At 37.8% G+C, this 19,850-nt stretch overlaps 1 protein-coding gene across 5 annotated transcripts in view; it reads left to right on the forward strand.

The window, feature by feature from the left end:
* Positions 1-329: 329 nt before the first annotated feature.
* The window catches only part of FAM3C (FAM3 metabolism regulating signaling molecule C), a 49,335-nt gene continuing 29,814 nt past the window's right edge, over positions 330-19,850 (forward strand). Inside the window, exons 1-4 of one of the 5 annotated variants that reach the window (XM_033193915.1) lie at positions 367-502; positions 3,628-3,690; positions 13,897-13,950; positions 17,877-17,981. In XM_033193915.1, the coding sequence (XP_033049806.1) occupies positions 13,938-13,950; positions 17,877-17,981 (118 nt within the window). In that variant the 5' untranslated portion in view covers positions 367-502; positions 3,628-3,690; positions 13,897-13,937. Of the gene's footprint in view, positions 540-1,065; positions 1,109-3,627; positions 3,691-11,651; positions 11,675-13,896; positions 13,951-17,876; positions 17,982-19,850 lie in introns of those variants that run through there. The other 4 variants (XM_033193917.1, XM_033193912.1, XM_033193914.1 and 1 more) reach the window with 4 other exon arrangements.

Here is a 19,850-nt window from a genome sequence, read left to right on the forward strand (position 1 = left end):
ATGGGTGGGTCATTTAAAATGTTCTGCTCTTGAGGATGAGATTTTTTGTGCGTGTGAATGGTGGGGAGAAAGCAGTGACACATTTTTCTTCCTTCCGTAGTGCCACCCGGCGCAGGGGCACAGCCGCGGCAGCTCCCACGTGGCAAGTTCAGATTGTGCAGCGCCTGGCCAGGGGCGGCGGGCGGGACCGCAGACCCCTCTCTCCGCTCTCCGGCCCTTCCCTCCGGCAGGCCGGGGCGCCCGCTTGGTCCTCCACCGCCAGGGGGCGGGCGCGGCTTCCCGGCGGCGGGGGCCCATTGGTCGCGGCGGGGAAGCGTGGGAGGAGGCCCAGCGGCGAGCTGGCTTTCTCCTGGCCACTCGCGGGGGTGAGGGGCAGCCGGAGGAGTCCGAAAGGAAGCGGAGTCGCGAGCTGGAGACGGCGGTTCCCGTCGGCCTCCGGCAGGACTGAGTGCTGGGAGGCCGGAAGGCGGGCGCGTACGGCGGAGAGGCGGGAGGGAGGCCGGTGAGACGGCTGGGAAGCGAACGGAGCCGGGGCTCAGGTTCGGGGAGGGATAGAGGAGGGCGGGGGAGCGGGACGCCCACCTACGTCCTCAGCCTCCGCGCACTCTGCGGTCGCCGGCCGGGGGCGGGCCCCGGGGCCCGGCCGCGTCGTCACGGCGTGTCCGGCTGTTGGGGAGGGCGCAGGCGGGACCGGGGTCCCGGAGAGCCGCTGGCCAGGGTTCACGGCCGCCGCCCCGGCGTGGGCATCCCCGGGCTCCGCGGAGACGGGTGGCGTCTACACCTGGCGCTGGCTCCGGGCGCCCCGGCCTGGGGCGGGCACCTGGGTCGCGTCTTCCTCGGGTTGGCGGTGGCTCAAGCCCCTGCAGCGTGTAGGCTGAGAGCTCCGAGAGGCGGGGACGGAGTTGGATGTTGCATTTCAACTCCATAGGGGGCCGTTTTGACTCACTTGTAAAGTTTTAGTGCCCCCTATACTAGAGGTACTTTTGGTTTTTTACAACCGATCCAGCCCTTTGATGTTCGGTGTCTTTTCTTTTTCTTCCCATTTGTTTGCTACTGCTCTCACAGCTCGGGACCACGGATGATGATTAGTGGCCCTAGATCTGAATATGTGAGTGACGGACTGGCAATTTGAGATTGAGAGCTCCAGCTGTTTTACTTGTGGGAGGGGCGGTTTCCATCATCCTCTGCCTTTTATTTTTTTTAGAAAAAATATTGCCTGTTATACAGAACTGCTGTCTAATTGATAGGACTTTTCCTTTGTTTCTTTTTGGCCAGTATGGTGAAACCCCGTCTCTACTAAAAAATACAAAAATTAGCCAGGTGTATGTTTCCATATATATATGTATGTATCCATATATATGTATGTATCCATATATATGGATACAGTGACATAAATAATATTAGATTGCTTACTGTGTACTAGGCACTGCCAAATGGTTTCATGTTCTCATTTATTCTCACAACAGCTCAGTGAGTAAGTCCCTTTACCTTTCCCAGTTTTACTGATGAAAATATGAACTCCCAGAGCGTAAAGGTCGATGCTGATAGCAGAGGCCCAGACCCTTTGGACTTGTGGCCAATTTGCAGTTACATTTGTAACTTACAGAGTACCAGCAGATCTCCGTTGAATTTAGAAAATAAAAGTTAATCACTTACTGAAAGCCATTTAACAAGAAATTGGCAGAATCAGCAAATCAGCATCCGGTTTTGGTCACTTCATTGACCTGTACCTCTTTCTGGAGGCTGCTAGTAGTCTCTTGTGTTTCTTGGCTGTTTACCAATTAAGTCACAAGGTTTTCAGTTTTATACAGGTGTTAGAAACTTTGTTTCACAGATTCTTGTAATGTTTTCTCAGCTCAATAAAGACTAGCATTTCTTCATAGGAAGAAATAAGAAGAGTTGGAACCAATAAAAGGAGTTCAGTCCAGCGATTCTCAACCTGAGATTGAGTCCAGCGATTCTCAATCTGAATTACCATTGGGAACTTTGTAAGAAGGACACAGGACAGGTTCCTCAAAATCCTCATTGTAAGGGACTTCTGTTTCAAAAGGGAGTAAAAATAAGATCCTACTGGCTTAAAGTGACTTTAAAAATAAACTTAATGGACGTTTTGTTACAATTACAAAGTTTTAATATGGATTGCTGCCTTAAGCATTGCCAACTAATCTTTCATAATTTATGAAGATACATTAAAAAGGAAAAGGAAATTGGAAAACAGAGTCAAAAGGCTAAGAGGCTATGGAATGGCAAAAAGTAATATTCCCTATGGGGGTATCGTAAGACTTACATATTTTTCACCATATATTTTAGGTTTTAAATGATTCATCTCATTTTTCAAAAATGTTTATACTCTTAAAAATATTGGAGTGCCTACCATGTGCCAGTAATTATAGATATCATGGATACTCTGAATAAGACAGCCTGGGCACTCACAAAGCTACTTTATTTTTTCTAAGGGAGGGAGTCTTTTATGTTTTTTTTTGTTGTTGTTTGTTTGTTTGTTTTTTACAGTTTTATACCCATTTCTTAAAGCTGAAAGGTGCAAGACCCAAATAGCAAAAGATTTTTATGTTAGCTCTGAGCTAGATAGGTTTTTGTAAGACCTTGATACAGTAGAAAAGTTTGTCTTGAATTTAGTCCAGAAGCATCTCTGTTATTGGGACCAGATGATCAGGATTTGAAGCATTGGTTCTGTATTTAGTTATTTCAAGAGTGGCATTGACTAAATTACCTAATATCATGCAGTACTTTATTAATCTGATTGAGTAGACTGAACCAGATAATTTCCCCAAATCTTTAAACTTTTAAAAGGTTTTGTACTTTCTTTTAATGCAATTCTTTGAGACACAATCAGCTGACTTCCTCTCGGAGGAGGAAATTATGTGTTGTAATACCCCTACATCTCTCCGGTGTACCCATTAATATTCTTTCATTTTCTTCTCCATTGGCCTGCTCCATTTGATTGAAGCTATTTTTATATTTCCCTTATTTTTAATCTAATTTTGAAATTCTGCTATTCATGATTTTTCCAACTCCAGTGAGGTTTTTTTTCCAATTTTCTTTCTTAAATTAAATTCCTATAACAGAATTTTTCATTTTATTAAATTATTTACAAAGACAGGGTACCCCACTCTTCTGCAGACTAGAGTGCAGTGGTGTCATCCTAACTCACTGCAGCCTTGAACTCCACCTTAGCCTGTGGTGTACCTAGGTTTACAGGCATGTGCCATCACACACAACTAATTTTTTGATTTTTTTTTCTTAAAAGACAGGATCTTACTGTTTTGCACAGGCTGGCCAAATCTGCCCTCAAGCGATCCTTCCACCTCAGCCTCCAAAAGCTCTGGGATTACAGACATGAGCCCCTATGCCTGGCCAAATTTTCCATTTTAAAGTGTGGTGTTTAGCACGTTCACAGTTTTATGAACCATCACGTTTCTAAAACATTTTCATCACCCCAAAAGGAAACCCCATATTCATTAAGCAGTTGCTCTTATTCCCTTCTCCCTAGCAGTCCTCGGCAACCACTCATCTGCTTTCTGCCTCTATAAATTTATCTGTTATGGGTTTTCCTAAAAATTGAATAATTCAATATTTGTTCTTTTGTGTCTGGCTTCTTTCACTTAGCATGTTTTAGAGGTTCATCCTCTAAATCAGTAGCAGGTATCAGTACTCCATTACTTTTTATGGGTAAGTAATATTCCATTGTGTATTCCATTCATATACACCATTACATGTATATCATTTCATTGGTATGTACTGCATTTTGTTTATTCATTTGTTGAGATTTTGTGTGCTGTTGAGAAAGTTATATGAACATCTCTAAATTGATTTTTGTCATAATCTCTACAAGGCTTGCTAACGTATTGTTACGGTATCAGGTGTGCTACCTAACATACCATTCATTACCTGCAGTTAAGTGATTATTAAATGAGTTTTGAAGGACACAAGGTCAACAAAAATGGATTTTTAAGTTGGTTCAGTTGATACGTGGTGTGGTTTGGTTCTGCGTCGCCACTCAAATCTCATCTCAAATTGTAATCCCCGTGTGTTGAGGGAGGGAAGTGATTGCGTCTTGGGGACAGCTTCCCCCATGTTGTTCTCATGATAGTGAGTTTTTAAGAGATCTGATGGTTTTATAAATGGCAGTTTTTCCTGCGGTCTCGCTTTTCTGTCTCTTGCTGCCTTGTGAAAAAGGTGTTTGCTTCCCTTTAGCCTTCCACCATGATTGTAAGTTTCCTGAGACCTCCCCAGCCATGTGGAACTGTGAGTCAGTTAAACCTCTTTCCTTTATAAATTACCCAGTCTTTATAGCAGTACAAAAACTGACTAATACAATATGTTTTCACAACATTTTACAATAGTAGCATCTTACTGTCTGTTCTTTGCAGGTGTTTGCTGTTAAAGAAAGTTAAACTGAGGCACGATAAACTTTGGAGTTTATTTGAACAAACAGTTCATGAATTGAGCAGCTCCCAACCAGATCTGGGAGCTCCACCAGGGGAATCCAGGAGGGAGGCTTTTATAGGAGGGTCACAGATGTAAAGCAAAGAAAATATTTGATTGGCTACAGTCATACAGTTGTTTTTATTTGCTCTATCATGTTAGAAAGTCCCCTAGGTGGGTTATTAGAAGTTTGTTGGGGCCGGGCGCGTTGGCTCAAGCCTGTAATCCCAGCACTTTGGGAGGCCGAGACGGCGGATCACAAGGTCAGGAGATCGAGACCATCCTGGCTAATACGGTGAAACCCCGTCTCTACTAAAGAATACAAAAACTAGCCGGGCGAGGTGGCAGACGCCTGTAGTCCCAGCTACTTGGGAGGCGGAGGCAGGAGCTTGCAGTGAGCTGAGATCCGGCCACCGCACTCCAGCCTGGGCGACAGAGCCAGACTCCGTCTCAAAAAAAAAAAAAAAAAGAAGTTTGTTGGATGTTTCTGATTGGTTGAGCTTAAGTTCTCTTTTTCTTTAGCATAGGCATTTATAAGAAGTAACTTCAAATTTTGCTTGTGTTTGCGAATCAAGTAAGGTTGATGTCACTTAGGAGGCCTGATTGGTTTTGTCTTCTCAGGGATTCTTCAGGCCTGGTTTCCATTTTAATTTACTTCAGCAGTGCTAATTCTCATTCAGTTTTTGTGGTACAAATGGTGTGCCAATACTGCATTTCATCCAGGGCTCTTGGGCAATGGAACCATTCTATTTCTCTATTTCTTCATTTGGAGGGTGTGACTGGTGGAATTATGTCTATCCTGGTGCACTTAAATTCTGCAGACTACTTAAAAACAGCATAAGTAGAGTGGATACCTAAGGGAATTCTTAAACATTTAGAACAGGAACCTATAACTTCTCTTCTAGTATAATGTAAAATAGTTACATGAGATGAAGATAGCAGTTCTACTGTATGTAAATGTGTACCTTTCTCTAATCTCATTTTAGCAGTTTATGAGCGGGACACTTCATTACCCCATTTATGTTCAACCTGTAATAGTTAATGTATTTCATTTTATTATTGTCGTTGTTTCTAAGAATAGCTATTTCTTTCTGTCCATCCGTTCATTCATCTATCCATTTCTCCATGAATGGTGTGCTGTAGGATTAAGGTAGCTTAGATCACAAATGTTTAAACAATTGTAGAACTCAGAACAGGCAAAACTGAATGTCATTTTGTAGAGGTCTGTCTTGTTTTCTGTTTTGGGTATGTTTGTGCTCTCCGTTGCAGAAATCCAATCACCATTTCATTTTGTGAAGTGGATTATAACTTTTTAAGTAAAATTCTGTTTTGGTAGATAGTAAAAACTGCAAGAAAACATTTGAGTAATTTTGAATCTAGTACTCTAGTTTAACCACTGCAAACAGGAGTTCTTTATTACTTATTCCTCACCACATTTTCTCCTGTTTTATCATCTGTTGTTATCTGAAGACCTGTTCTGGAAGCAGGTTGACTGTTCCAGAAAGAATGAAAAATCTTGTCATATGAATTTTACTTTTGAGCTTTTTTGGTTTAGATCTGCCTCACCTTTCCCCCTCCCAGCCTTCCCTGTGTGTTTGGATCGGTGTGCTGTAGATCTGAAGCTCTCAGATCTGAGCACAAATGTCAGTCATCTGGGGAGCTTGTTAAAAACATGCAAGAGTTTTAATTCCACTCCTAGGGATTCTGATTCTCCAGGTCTGCAGTTGGCTCAGGAGTTTGTATTTTAAAAAACACACTAGTAATTCTGGTGTGCATGCTATAGGTAACCCTGTAGTAAGACGTTCACAGAACGTGTCATGTTTCATTCAATCTGTGATGCCGTAGATCATAAGGGTCAGAATCTGGTAGCTTTCAGCTGCATGACTCCTAAACCCTAATTTCTAATCTTGTGGCTAATTTGTTAGTCCTGCAAAGGCAGTCTAGTCCCCAGGCAAGAAGGAGGTTTGTTTTGTGAAAGGGCTGTTACCATCTTTGTTTTAAACTGTAAACTGAGTTCATCCCTATAAAGTTCATCATATAAAGTTACAGCCTATGCCCAGGAATGAACAAGGACAGCTTGGAGGTTGGAAGCAAGATGGAGTTGGTTAGGTCAGATCTTTTTCACTATCTCTGTTATAATTTTGCAATGGTGGTTTCACTACTAAGAAATAAAAATGTGGTTGTAAGCCTTATCCTGAGTTTAGTTAAAATGAGGGAAGCAATGTGCACCTTAAAATAAATAAAATAGGGTATTAAGTGTCTGGCAACCAGAGGCTTCTCTTATTATCTTAACAGGTTACTATGAAGCATAGTGGATATGAGATTTTGAAAAGTTAAAAAGCAGCAGTGCTTCAGACCTTTTACCATGTAAATTATTTGATTGCAATGAGGAGTTTATATAAGGTGTCCTTAGTTGACATCTATTTGTAATGAAAATTCTACTGATAACTTTGTTTTAAAATGCAACTTAGGTATATGTGAGGGTGTAATAGACTCCAGTTTGGCACCATATTAATTTCGTCCTACTCATTTCCAGTCATTTAGCTGTTGCTGGCGCAGTTCAGATGTCTGATTTCTATCCTCTTTGTATTTCAGTGATTTCTGTTTTGTAATTATAGTTCACTGAAATAGTAAGGTGTGGCGTAATCATTTGATTTCTACCTTTTTTTTTTTTTTGCCACTTTCCTGTTAGAGAGTCCACAGCCCTCATTAATACTAGCTAGGTGATTATAAACGTATACCCCAGTTGTGTAGCATCTTGTACTGAGTAGTGGTAGGATGTAGTGGCAATATTTGGGGTAAACACCAAATCTGTGTCAAGGTAAACCTGAACTCTGGCTGCCAACTCAGAAATGCTGTAGTGGCATATTGGGTACTGAATGAGGGCATACCTGTAGGTTAGAACAAATCTTTCCCCATTAATGAGATTTCGGTGAAGAGCAACCCCACCTGCTTAAGGTGCTTCCCTCAGTAGTATTATCTTGGAAAACGAAATATCTTTGTTAGGAAAAAGTTGCGTAGCCATGTTATGTTTGGATATAGAGGAGCAGAAGAACACAGATTCATTTAGTTTTTAGCTCCTTAAAGTGTTTTTGGAAGGCATGGTTCAATACTTGTTGATCCACTAAATACCAGATTTCTGAAAAGGAAAGAATAACTAGGTCTCTTTAGCTAATTCACATTGATTGAAGGGGTTGTACTAAGAAATTCTTAACATTGAGATGAATCATATTGGAATACTTATGTCCTCAGGATGTAGTGTGTATGGTCCGACAGGCTTGGCTACCTCTCCCTGCACTGAGTCTTTCGGTAAAAGTTGGCCTAGATGGGGCACTTACATGATTTAGCTGAGCACTTTTGCTAGCCTGTTTTTAAGTGGAGGGAGAAGCAGGTATTATATTTTACCAATTTCATTCTTAGAAGAATGGAATTTTATCTAAATTGCTGTAGATAGAAGTTTTCTGAAGTGTTTTTCCCTATTCACTGTTAGGAGCGCCAAATGAAAAGCAAGGTAGAGCAGTTTATTGTGGATTGTGGAGGAAAGCTAAACTTGCCTAGTATAATCCCAATTTGCTTCATATCTGGCTTTGGTTAACATTCTAGGGGAAATTTAAAAACACTTTCTGGCTCATTTGTGCTTTTCCATAGTATACTTCTAATTCTATTTCTGTTTCTTAGCCACATTTAGATGTTCTCTTTTAAATGTAATTTCAGTTTGATGCTACTTAAGAAAATAAGGAAAGCCAGATGATGTTGGTTCAGAAAACTGTCAAAAATCCAGGCATAGATTCATCTATATTCTTCTCTTCCCAAGATTTTCAATAGAACGTTAAACATTTATTCTAAAACACTTACTGGTTCACCTGACCCATTGTTTGTAAGTTTTTGGTCTATTGCTTTGTGTGTGTGTTGGGGGGGCACTTTGCAGAGGGAGTGGATACATTTACATCATAATCATTGGTGATCTTTTGAAAAATTGGTCATTCTTAGTATTATAGAATTCATGTGGATCACCTTTCCCTGCACCCCAATTTTGTTTCTTTTTGTTCCTTTTTTTCCCTTTTCAAAATGTAAGTTTAACTTGATTCTTTAAAAATCTGGGATACTTTTCTAGTTGCAGGTAGTCATGTAAAAATCTCCCTTTGTTCATGATCAAGTCATACCCGCCTCTAAATCTGTGTAACAGGAGTGTGTGGGTGTGTGTGTGTGTTTGTGTGTGGGTTACAATGGTGGTTTCTTTTAAAAGAGTGTATCTTCTAGGATTCAGTATCCTGCTAGTATTAAATACTTCCTCAAGTTAGTAACTGGATTTTTCTTTCGAGCCTTTAGTGTTAAAAACACCAAATTTTGTTAAAGTTACAATATTTCTAACACAATGATAGCAGCTCAGATATCCTACTGAGTTTTTAAATGTTAATATTTTTTCAGACGAATGCAGTCTTATTCCTTTCCATTTTGTTATTTCAAAAATGTAGCCAGCTTTGCAAAGATGTGTGTATAGTTGCATTCAGGGGAGACAGGGTACTTGACGGCAGTCTGTATATGCAATAGTAATAACTTGTTATTAAAGACAAGGTTTTTTAAAGCTTAATATTTGGAATTTTAGAAGGTTGTTAAGCATTAAATGCACATTTACCTCACTCTTTTTTAAGCCTATTACAAAAACAATCCCTTATAAACACCCACATAAAGGAAATAGTAATGTCAGTTTTTTTCCCAAGAACATAATTTTATAGTTACTGAAGTATAATATAGTAAGATTAATTTTTATTGGTTTCTTTACATTCCCTGGGATTGGTTTGGAAACATAACAGCATCTAGATTTATTTCCAACTTTGCTATAGATGGATAGCTTCATCTACAGGAAGGGAAGGACTTTTTTCTTCCTTTTGAGGAGGATCCATTCTGTTGTTTCTCATGGAATTATGCTTCTTTCCATGGAGAGCAGATTATGAAAATGTTTGATGAACACGTATGGAGCATAGAAATTAGGATTGTTTCATCTGTCCTACTTCCGTAGTGGTACTTCTAAGAGGACCTCTCGAAGCCATGTGGAAGTTGTATGTCCTGCACATAGCCCAGCAAAAAAAGTTGGACTATTAGGGCCTGGTTGGGAAAGATGTTTATTCCTTTATTTTTAAATTTTGTATTTTGATTTCTTTTTATTAGGGGTTGACAAAGTACAACCTCTAGGCCTATGTGGCCCACAAGCCACAACTGGTTTTCACATTTTTAAGTGGGTTAAAAAAAAATCAAAAGAAGGATAATTTTGTGACACATGAATGTTTTATGAAATTTAAATTTCAGTGTCCATAAAGAAAGCTTTATTAGAATACAATTAGACCCATTCATTCACATGTTGGCTATGGTTGCTTTCTAGCTACAACTGCAGAGTGGAGTAATTGCAATAGAGATTGTGTGGTCCATAAAGCCTAAAAATATTTACCATCTGGCCCTTTTACAGAAAAGTTTGCCAACAGTTGCCCTATTTTACTCACATAAAAGTAGTTATTTATAGCAAACAGGTTTTTTAAAAAATACCATGCTTTTGTTTGTAAATGTAACGTCAGAGTAGCCTACCCTAGTGACTCTTTGAGTTGCAGCATTCTTTTGATTTTGCTATTATCTCATTTTTCTCTTCTACTTTAAATGCTCTGGGGATAAAAATTTAATTTTTTTACATTCTGTTCTGGAGCTGGTCTGTATTAGTCTGAGTTCTACAGAAAAATAGAGCCAATTATATATATGTGTGTGTGTGTGTGTATATATAGATATAGCTCTAGATATATAGACATATATTATTTATACATATGGAGGTAGCTTTATTTGTATACAGGTATATGATTTATGTGTGTGTGTATACATATATATGTGTATATATATGTTTGTTATAAGGGGTTGCCTCATGAGGTTATGAAAGGTGGGAAGTCCAAGATCTCACAAGCTGGCAAGCTCTGACAGTCCAGGAGAATGAATGGTATAGTCTGGTCTGAGTCTGAAGGCGTTGTCTCAGTTTAAAGATAGGCAAAGAAGGCGAATTCTCCCTTACTTATTAGAAGCCCTTATTAGAATCATGGGAACTTTCTAAGTTGGTTCAGTTAAAATTGTCATTTGTCCAGCACTGAGTTGAAGTTGGATTGAATTGAATGATAGTTTTTCTATTTATAGAGGATAACTTGTTGTATTTTCCTCTGGTTTAATTAAGTACTGTTTGTTAAGTATGTACATCAAAGGGTGTATTTGTACGTTTCATTTTCTTGTATCATTTCCATTTCAAGCAGGGGTTCTAATACACAAGCTTAGTCATTCTGACATACTGTTAAATTGCTGAAGTGGATAGTCTGCAGCAATTCCCAAAGCAGTTTGCAAAAGCCAAGTTGATTGGCATGACATTTTGTCGACAAGCCTCTTATATTAGAGTGTGTCAGCGAACAGCTGGAGTGAAAAGGAAGTGGATTTGTTTGTAGTGTGAGCTTCTTACTTATCCTTCATGTGACCCTAGACAAATCCCCTGATCTCACCTATGCTGCTGTTTTAATACCCCCAGCAACTAGAGGCTGCTGGGAAGATTACATAAAATAAGGATGTGTGTGAATTGCACTGACATATAAGTATGTATTCATACCTGGTTTATGTTAACTGGCAAGACATCCCCCTCCTAGTAAATAATTTTTTTATGACTAATTTTATCAGTATAGAATGATGTTTCTGTGGTATACGTGATTTAGTCCACTTCTCAAGAAAATAATGGAAGTATCACTTGACCTTTGATTTTACTCTGTTGTTCCTGAAGTTAATTGATTCTAGAACAGTGACTCCTTATTCACATAGTAGCTTGATTTCTACCTGAGTAACAAAACTTCACTAAATTAGAGTAGATAGTGGGGCCAAAGGAATGTTTAAATTGTAAACCATGTAAAGAAGTTCAGTACGTCCCTCTGAGGCCCTAGTTCAGGCGCTCTTTCCAGCTTAGTATTTCATTGCCCAGGGACGTCGTGGTGGCTGTCCTTGCTGTTGAATCTTAGGTGATTATGAACCTTACATATTAGCAACTGGATTTGATTCAGTGACATATATTTATCAAAAACACTAAAACAAGTTTTGGCCTGTGTAACACATTTTGGAACAAATGTATAAATGTACTATCTAAGTTGAGTTTTGGGTTTTTTTTTTTTTTTTTTTTTTCCCATCCTAAAAATATCCTTCTATGACTCATTTTCTGGTTTGGGTAAGTGGCTCTAATATCTGTATTTCTACCTTTTAATGAACATACTTATATATAAGCCCTTTCACCTGTTGCCTCTAGATTTAGAGTTCTGAATTTCTAGCAGAGGCCTTTTTTCCCCTTTACTGCTGTGTTCCTTTTCTCTGGACCTGTTCAGTCCTTTTTAAATTATTGATGGTTTTCAGCCTGAAGTTTCCATTAAGTTTTTGCTTCCCTCCTCCATATGAGATTACTGTATGTAAATATTTTCTTTACTTTTATATGCCCCCTCTAAGAAGACAATAGGAATGATTTAGAATTAGCACATTATCATCATACACAGATGCTCCTTGATTTGCTCTCAAATATATTCAATACTCGTATGCTGATTTAGGTTCTTCAATCATTAATTTGCTTCTTAAGGAAATGTATTGAGGCATGTTATGACTGAGATTTAATTTGATGAGATTTTAATTTAGAAATTTTACTAAATGTGAATTATCTGAGAAATTTTAACTGAAAACAGTTGTATTCAGCTAGACAATCATCATTGCTTATATTGTGGTCTTAGGGATGAGGTTAAACCCAGGCTTGTTGGGAGATACAAATAGGTAGCAGGTACATGCAGCAGCCACCATAAGGTGTGGCCTGAGCAGACCATGGAAACAGTGAAACAGAACATCAAGTACCTGGTATGTAACTCCTTATCACACTTGCAAAGAAATTTTCCTAGGTCACACTCAGATAAGAGTGAAGTTATTCTGGAATGTTAGCTGGCAGGAAAAGCATGTATGTGTTGTGAAAGCTGAGTTCAATTTTGTCAGAAGCCAACAGAGGATTTATAACCAGTTGGGGTTTTCATTTAAAAAGCTGAGGTTTTTTTTTTTTTTTTCTGCTTTTATGTGATGGTTTGTGCATACTTCAGTACCTTGTTTCCTTTTAGTATTTTCCTAGCCTGTGGCTAAGTAGTTAAAATAGATATATAACATTGACTTTTTCTATTACGTGAAAGGTGTTCAGATAATTAACAAAGGAAATCAGTAACGTACAACTCAAAGTGTCCTTTTTTCTTTATGGTATGTTGTGCAGAAGAAAGCTAGCCTAAGAGCATCGGACTTCTGGGTGCTGTCCAGACTCCCCCGCCCCACAGAGCCCCCCTGAAGCCCACCTGCCTAGTCCAGTTAATTTAAAAAGTGCATGTCTCACTTCTTTTCAGTGACCTTCAGGGATGTGTCATTATTATTATTTTCTTGACACATTCTGTGAATTGCTAGATCAGGCAACAGTATTGAAACATAAATGCCAAAATACAATCTAAAATAGAGAGATATGTACTGCTGGCAAACGTGATTCGTCCATCAAAATTTCCTTTTGAATTCCATTCCTTTACAATAGATTGAGTTGACTATGGAAGCTCTCCAGCTAAACTTGAATGTGGCTTTCTTATCAAACTTACTTATTTTTTCATTTTCTTTTCAAAATGTCACCTATCTTGCATTATTTCTTAGGAGGAAAACACCCATGCACATACAGATTTTTTTTTTTTCCAGCATCTGTTTCTTGTTGATACTACAGTAATATCAAAGAACAGTTGATCCATTTGATTACTCTGTCAATCATGATAATTGCTGGGATATTTACAATTGCAATTCTGTACTTCTTAACATATTATTTTACAAACTTAAATTGAAAAACATGAAGAGGTCCCTGGTATTGAAATAGGAAGCCCTTGCTGTAAATGCTTATGGTAGTGGCACTTGAATTGTGTCATATCAAAACTGAAGCAGCATCATGTACTGGAGTGAGCCAGCTGACCTAAAATCTAGCCCCATGTCTACAAATAATTTGTTCCACAACTGGATAAGCAGCGTAACCTCTTTGGACATCATCTGCAAACTGAAGGTTTGGAGCTGAATATCAAAAGTTTCTTATAGATGCATAATCCATGAGAATAAGAATGCATTCTCTTCTATTCACGAGCTTGATAACACACTTTTACTCTTTGGTCATTCAGTTAGAGAGCTGAGAACACAGAAGGATAGGACAGACCCTCCTTGAGGTCTTATGGTTCAGTGGAAGGAGACAGGCCCAGTGATGAGGTTTTTTTTTTTTTAAATGCCAATGTTGGCATAGTACTTAGAAATGTCATAAAATTTACTAGTTTATATGCCCCATTTCAAACTCAATCTAAGGAGCAATGTTTGTTCTAGAGCTAATGATATTTGTTTTTTGTTTTGATTTTTTAGGAGCATATTAATGAAAAGTGTCATAGACGGAAAAACCAAACATGAGGGTAGCAGGTAAGATATTTAATTTAGTAGAAGTAATTGTACTTTTTGTGTAACCTGTTTGTTAAAGAATGACTGAAGAAGAGGTTAAATAATCTTTCTCTATATTGAGATAGTTAAGCTGAAATATAATAAACTAAATCATCCAGCCCTTCATTTTTAGGTAGTTGGCAAATCACAAATTGGACATTTAGTCAATATTACATAAGTGTTTTGTTGTTGTTGTTGTTCAAGTCTTTTGTTGAAATTACACATTGAGCATCTTAAATCTGAAAATCTGAAATGCTCCTAAATCCAAAACTTTATGAGCAGTAAAACATGATGCTCAAAGGAAATGCTCATTTGAGTGTTTAGGGTTTCAGATTTTCAGATTTGGGATGTTCAGCTGGTAAGTATGATGCAAATATTCTGAAATCTGAAAAAAAAAAAAATCCAAATACTATATATAATGCCCATATAAAGAATGGTTTGACAACCTAGGGAGGCTGATTTTTGTTTTTGCTATGTTCTAGCTTCTTGAGAAAAATGAGTTATAAAGTTTTAAAGTTTAAATGTCTCTCATGTATGTACTTAAGATGTGTGTGAAGGATTCGATAAAATACATGTTTTTGCTCAATATTTGTTCAAGTTTAGTCTGCATAGGTGAGATTATGTGTAAGAACTTTAATCTGTTTATTAAGCAGCATATTGAGAAAATTGAAAAACACCATTAGATGTTCATCATATTAAGGTAGTTATATTTAAATAATCTAAAAAGACACGTTTATAAATAACTGGAGGGGCTGATGACCTCTTCCTGTGTGTGTAGTAAAAATAAGTTGGTTTTTCCCCACCCTTCCCATCAACCAAAGCCCGAGAAGAAGTGCATACTTTACATGGAAATTTCTACTAAGCTTGTGCCCAACATAAGTAACTTGTAATTTTCTCAAAATCAAGATAATTAGTTTTTTTCTTAATTATCATCTCACCAGCAAACCAATTATTTTCCTAAAGGACTATCTCTTAGAAATGCCTAAGGTCAAGCTGGGTGAACAAACCAGTCTTCGTACTGTGGTCATAATTGTGTAGAATCAGGCACAACTGATTAAACATCATGATTATTAAAGATAACTGAGGGCTGTTACACATGCGTTTGTAGAAACTTGAAAAACTGAATCTTTTGTGAAGTTATAAAGCATTTTTTTAAAAAGTAACTGTACATTTGTTGAAGAAAAATATTCTCAGAAACGAAGAGCTTGCTTGTGGTTTAAATGTGTTGCAATGTCTTTTTATGTCGTGTGTGTCTGTGTGTGTGTGTGTGTGTGTGGTTGTTCTTTGAGTACAACAGGACTTACTATTTATGATTTCATGTCTCCAGATGATTTTTAAAGTACATTATTTAAGCATGGCAATTTGAAATAAAGTAACTTTCTGTTTCTCACATAATTTTAAATTCATGTTATTTGAAATTAAGTTTGTCATTTAGTCAGTTTCTCTGGTTCTGACAGTTCCCGAGTTAATTGATGAGTAATTATTCACTGAGTGCTTATTTTGTGTTTGGCACTGTTCCTAGTATAGGTCTTGAGGGAACTGCCTTGAATGAATGAATAAGGATAATTAGATATTAGTTTATTGCTTTTAACTAATTAATCTCTTCTAATTAAAAAAAAATCTGATTGCTTTTAAATATCTTCATAGTCATTCTTTTACAGTGAGGCATGACTGTTTGCAGTTTGTACTTTTTGCCTGCGAAAAACTGGAACATACTCAGAATAGTGCCTTCTGTGACTAGGAGGAAGAGGGAATCTTATGGAAAGCTAAGAATGGGAATTGTGGTTGGTATGGTTAGGCTCCATCAAGTCCAGAATGGGATGCTGGTTCTGGACTCAGGCCAGCTTTGGGGGCGATCTCTATAACAGAAGTTCCAGAACTCTAACCCCATGGAGACTCTGCTAGTTTCTCCACCTCTAACTTTTGTCTCCCGTACAGCTTTTCTTTCCCCCTAGTTCCTCTGATGGTTCAGTATAAGTGAATAGGTCTTGGTTTAAGACTCAGTGTTGCTGCTGACTAGTTATGTGACCTTAGGCAAATGATGTAAAATTTTAGCCCTGTTCCTTATTTGTGAAAGGAAAATAATGCCTTGAAATGCTATGCAAATGAGATTATACTTATAAAGCAATTAGTTCTACAGAAGACACTAAGTAAACAGTGTATGTGAGTATCATATATATATATATAAAATGTTCGTATATAGCTTTTTTAAAACTTTTAGGCTCAAGGGTACCTGTACAGGTTTGTTATCTAGCTAAAATAAATTGAGTGTCACGGGTTTGGTTTACAGATTATTTCATCATCCAGGTAGTAAGCATAGTACCTGATAGGTAGTTTTTTGATCTTATCCTCTTCCCACCCTTCACCCTCAAGTAGTCCCCAGAGTCTGTTGTTCCCTTCTTTATGTTTATATGTTCCCTTCTCAGTGTTTAGCTTTTGCTTATAAATGAGAACATGCGCTATTTGGTTTTCTGTTCCTGTGTTAGTTTGCTTAGTGCAATGACCTCCAGCTTTATCCATGCTACTGTATATAGCTTTTTTTCATGTAAGCTTACATTTAGCTTGGTATAGAATTTAGAATGTTTGTGTTATCATCTTGGTATTTTAATTTTTCAGTTTTGAACAATGAAGTGTTCATATGATTGTTTTATGGGACAGGGAAAAGTTTTCTCTGGTTGCGTGTGCCTATGATTGTTAGAAAATAAGATGTTAAGACTATCATGTGACATGTAATTTTTGAGCTCTTGGTCTTAGTCTTAAATGATCAAGAAGGACTCTGCCACCTGTTACCATTTATCTACTAGCAAACAGTTGTTGATAGTGTTACTGTATACAGTGCACTCTGCTAGATCCTGGGGAGAAGAGTTGAAAGCCTAACAGAATTTTGCTCTCTTATGCACTAAAAATACAGGCAACTTGTAAGTTGCTCTTGAAAATAGGAAGCACATTTTGGAGGGGACAAGGTAGGAAATGGAAAAGGGAGGCAGGGATTGATTAGTATTATAGTTAGACTTCCTCATTGCTCTTTCATTTCTACATTAATAGTGTTGCTTTTGGATTTTTTAAGACTTTATTATTTTTAGAGCAGTTTTAGGTTCCCAGCTAATTTGAGAGGAAGACGCAGAGATTTTCTACGTACTCCCTGCCCCGCTCCCCACATAGTCATCAGGAGAGTGTTTCTAAACAGAAATGAGTAGGCTATGAGAAGCGGTGACTTTCTGAGCATCATAACTTCATTGAAGAGTCTGCCCACTTGGAGCTTTCCATGTAACCGTGTTATGAAGCATATGTGATAGGTACCAAATTATATCCTGCAGGAATGGAGAAGGCCTGTCTTAAGGTACTAAGGTGTTAAGTATGAAGAGGAAGGCTTTGTTGATCACCATACCAGGAGGGCCTACGTAGCTCCAGGAGATGTGTTGGTTAGTGATAGGACAATAAATCTGTAACATGTCACTCGAGAATTCCTTGCTCAATGGACATTGTGGCCTTAGCATCATCCCCAGAAGGTCCACTGTTTTTGAAAAATCCTATATAGTATTGCTCCTTATATTTGTGAAGGATAAGGAATCTGCCATTCAACAAACTTGATGGTGGTCCATTAGTCATGACACGTTTTTGTTGTCAGCAACTAGTAGGTAATTTTTTTGCATGTAAAACTAGGAAGATGGTTCAAGCAGTCCTTTGTCTAGATAACTAGAAAATCTGAGAATTCTTTGGTCAGGAAAGTTTTTTATCTTGATGAATTGTTTGTATAGTTTTTGTGTATCTCATGTAAAATTAAGATCTAATAGATACAAAGTAGAAATTTATTAACCTTAAAAAAGTTTATAAACATTTTTCATAGAAATGCAGAATAAAAGTTCTGTGGGCTTACAAAGTTATGCTGAAATATTTCTGCCTTTTAGGTGCTGCAAAATTGGTGGTAGCTGTGGCAGTGTTTTTACTGACATTTTATGTCATTTCTCAAGTATTTGAAATAAAAATGGATGCAAGTTTAGGAAATCTATTTGGTAAGTTTTATTTTGTTCCTTTCTTAAATCTTATTTTTCATGTGGCCTAAAGTTTTATCAGTTAGCAGCACTGAGTCACTCAGTGCTAGAAAAGGAAATGTAATTGTTACGTATCCATAAATGTGATTTGTTAGAGTATTTTACAGTATATAATAAGATATCTTGGAATTAATTTAGTATAAAACATGAATCTTCTTTCTATTCAACATTTTGAATATATATGTAATGAGTCTATTTTACACATTTTTAGGGGCATTAATCATGGCATTCTAAGTGCACATTCTAAAATATAAAATACCTCCAGGCTTATATTGTTTAAAACTTTTTGAGTTGGTTGCTAGAAAACTTGAAGCCAAATCTAGCCCTCAGTTAACCATATGATTAGGAGTCACAGTAATGCATTTTAGATACCAGCCATAGAAATCCATCTTGCAGCTGGCTGTGGTGGCTTGCACCTGTAATTCCAGCTACTCGGGAGGCTAAGGTGGGAGGATCACTTGAGCCCAGGAGTTCCAGGCTGCAGTGAGCTATGATCATCCCACACTGCACTCCAGCCTGGGTGACAGAGTAAAACCTCATCTCTTAAAAAAAAAAAAAGAAAGAAATCCATGGTGCTTTCTTACCCTTATTTTCCCTCTGTGGCATTTTTTTTCTAACCCACTCATTTAATGTTGCCATACTGTAAATGTACCATTATAAGGTACCTTAACCCAGTTTTTTAACAGAATCCTTACATTCATAAAATAACATTTGAAATGTTTTCAGATGAACCAGTTATACATAGTGCTATTGTAGATGATTGTGTGTGAGTATCTTATTGAATCTCAAATAATTGCCAAGTATGCGTTTCTTTTCTATAAATATACCATTATGAGACTGAATAATAGAATTTAATTTTGACATATTAAAGTGGAAAACAATTATTTAACCAAGGTGCTATATAAGATTAAAGTCATGCGTCACCTAATGTGGGGATACATTCTGAAAAATGCATCATTAGGTGATTTTTGTCATTGTGAGAACATCATGGAGTATACTTACACAAATCTAGATGCTATAGACTACCACACACCTTGGCTACATTGTATAACCTGTTCCTCCTAGACTACAAACCTGTACAGCATGTTACTGTACAGAATTCTGTAGGCAGTTGAACACAATGGTAAGTATATATCTGAACTTGGAAAAGGTACAGTAAAAATGTAGTACTATAATCTGATGGCACTACCACTCTCTATATGGTCTGTTATTGACTGAAACATCATTAGGCAGCACCTGACTATAATTCTGAATCTCTTCTGGAAACTGTTTTTGTAGACTTTTATTATTGAAGCTAGGGAAACAATGAGATTCTTCATAGATCCTTGTACCTACATTGAGTAAGCTATGACTAAATTGTTGCTTATAATATTAAATAATTATGCATGAAAAGTGAGACTATAAACCCTAGAAACCGTATTTTGATCTAGTAGGCAGAAGTCAAATGAAAGAACTGAGATCTCTGGACTACTGAGTTTTGCTTTCCATAAATTTATGTTTGAAAAGTCAAGTCCCCAAGACTTAATTCAGTTTCCGTGTTAGGTTCTCATGCTGCTGTGAAGAAATACGCCAGACTAGGTTATTTATAAAGGAAAGAGGTTTAATTGTCTGACAGTTCTACAGGGCTGGGGTGGCCTCAGGAGACTTACAGTCATGGCAGAAGGGTAGTAAACATGTTATTCTTGGTGGCAGAAAGGAGAAGTGCAGAGTGAAACGACGGGAAGTCCCTTATAAAACCATCAGATCCTGTGAGAACTCACTATTGTGAGAATAGCATGGAGGTGATTTCCCCCAGAATTCAATTACCTCCCACCAGGTCCCTCCCATGAC

This window comes from Trachypithecus francoisi, unplaced genomic scaffold (genome assembly GCF_009764315.1).
Source record: "Trachypithecus francoisi isolate TF-2019V2 unplaced genomic scaffold, Tfra_2.0 Lachesis_group4, whole genome shotgun sequence".
NCBI lineage: Eukaryota > Metazoa > Chordata > Mammalia > Primates > Cercopithecidae > Trachypithecus > Trachypithecus francoisi.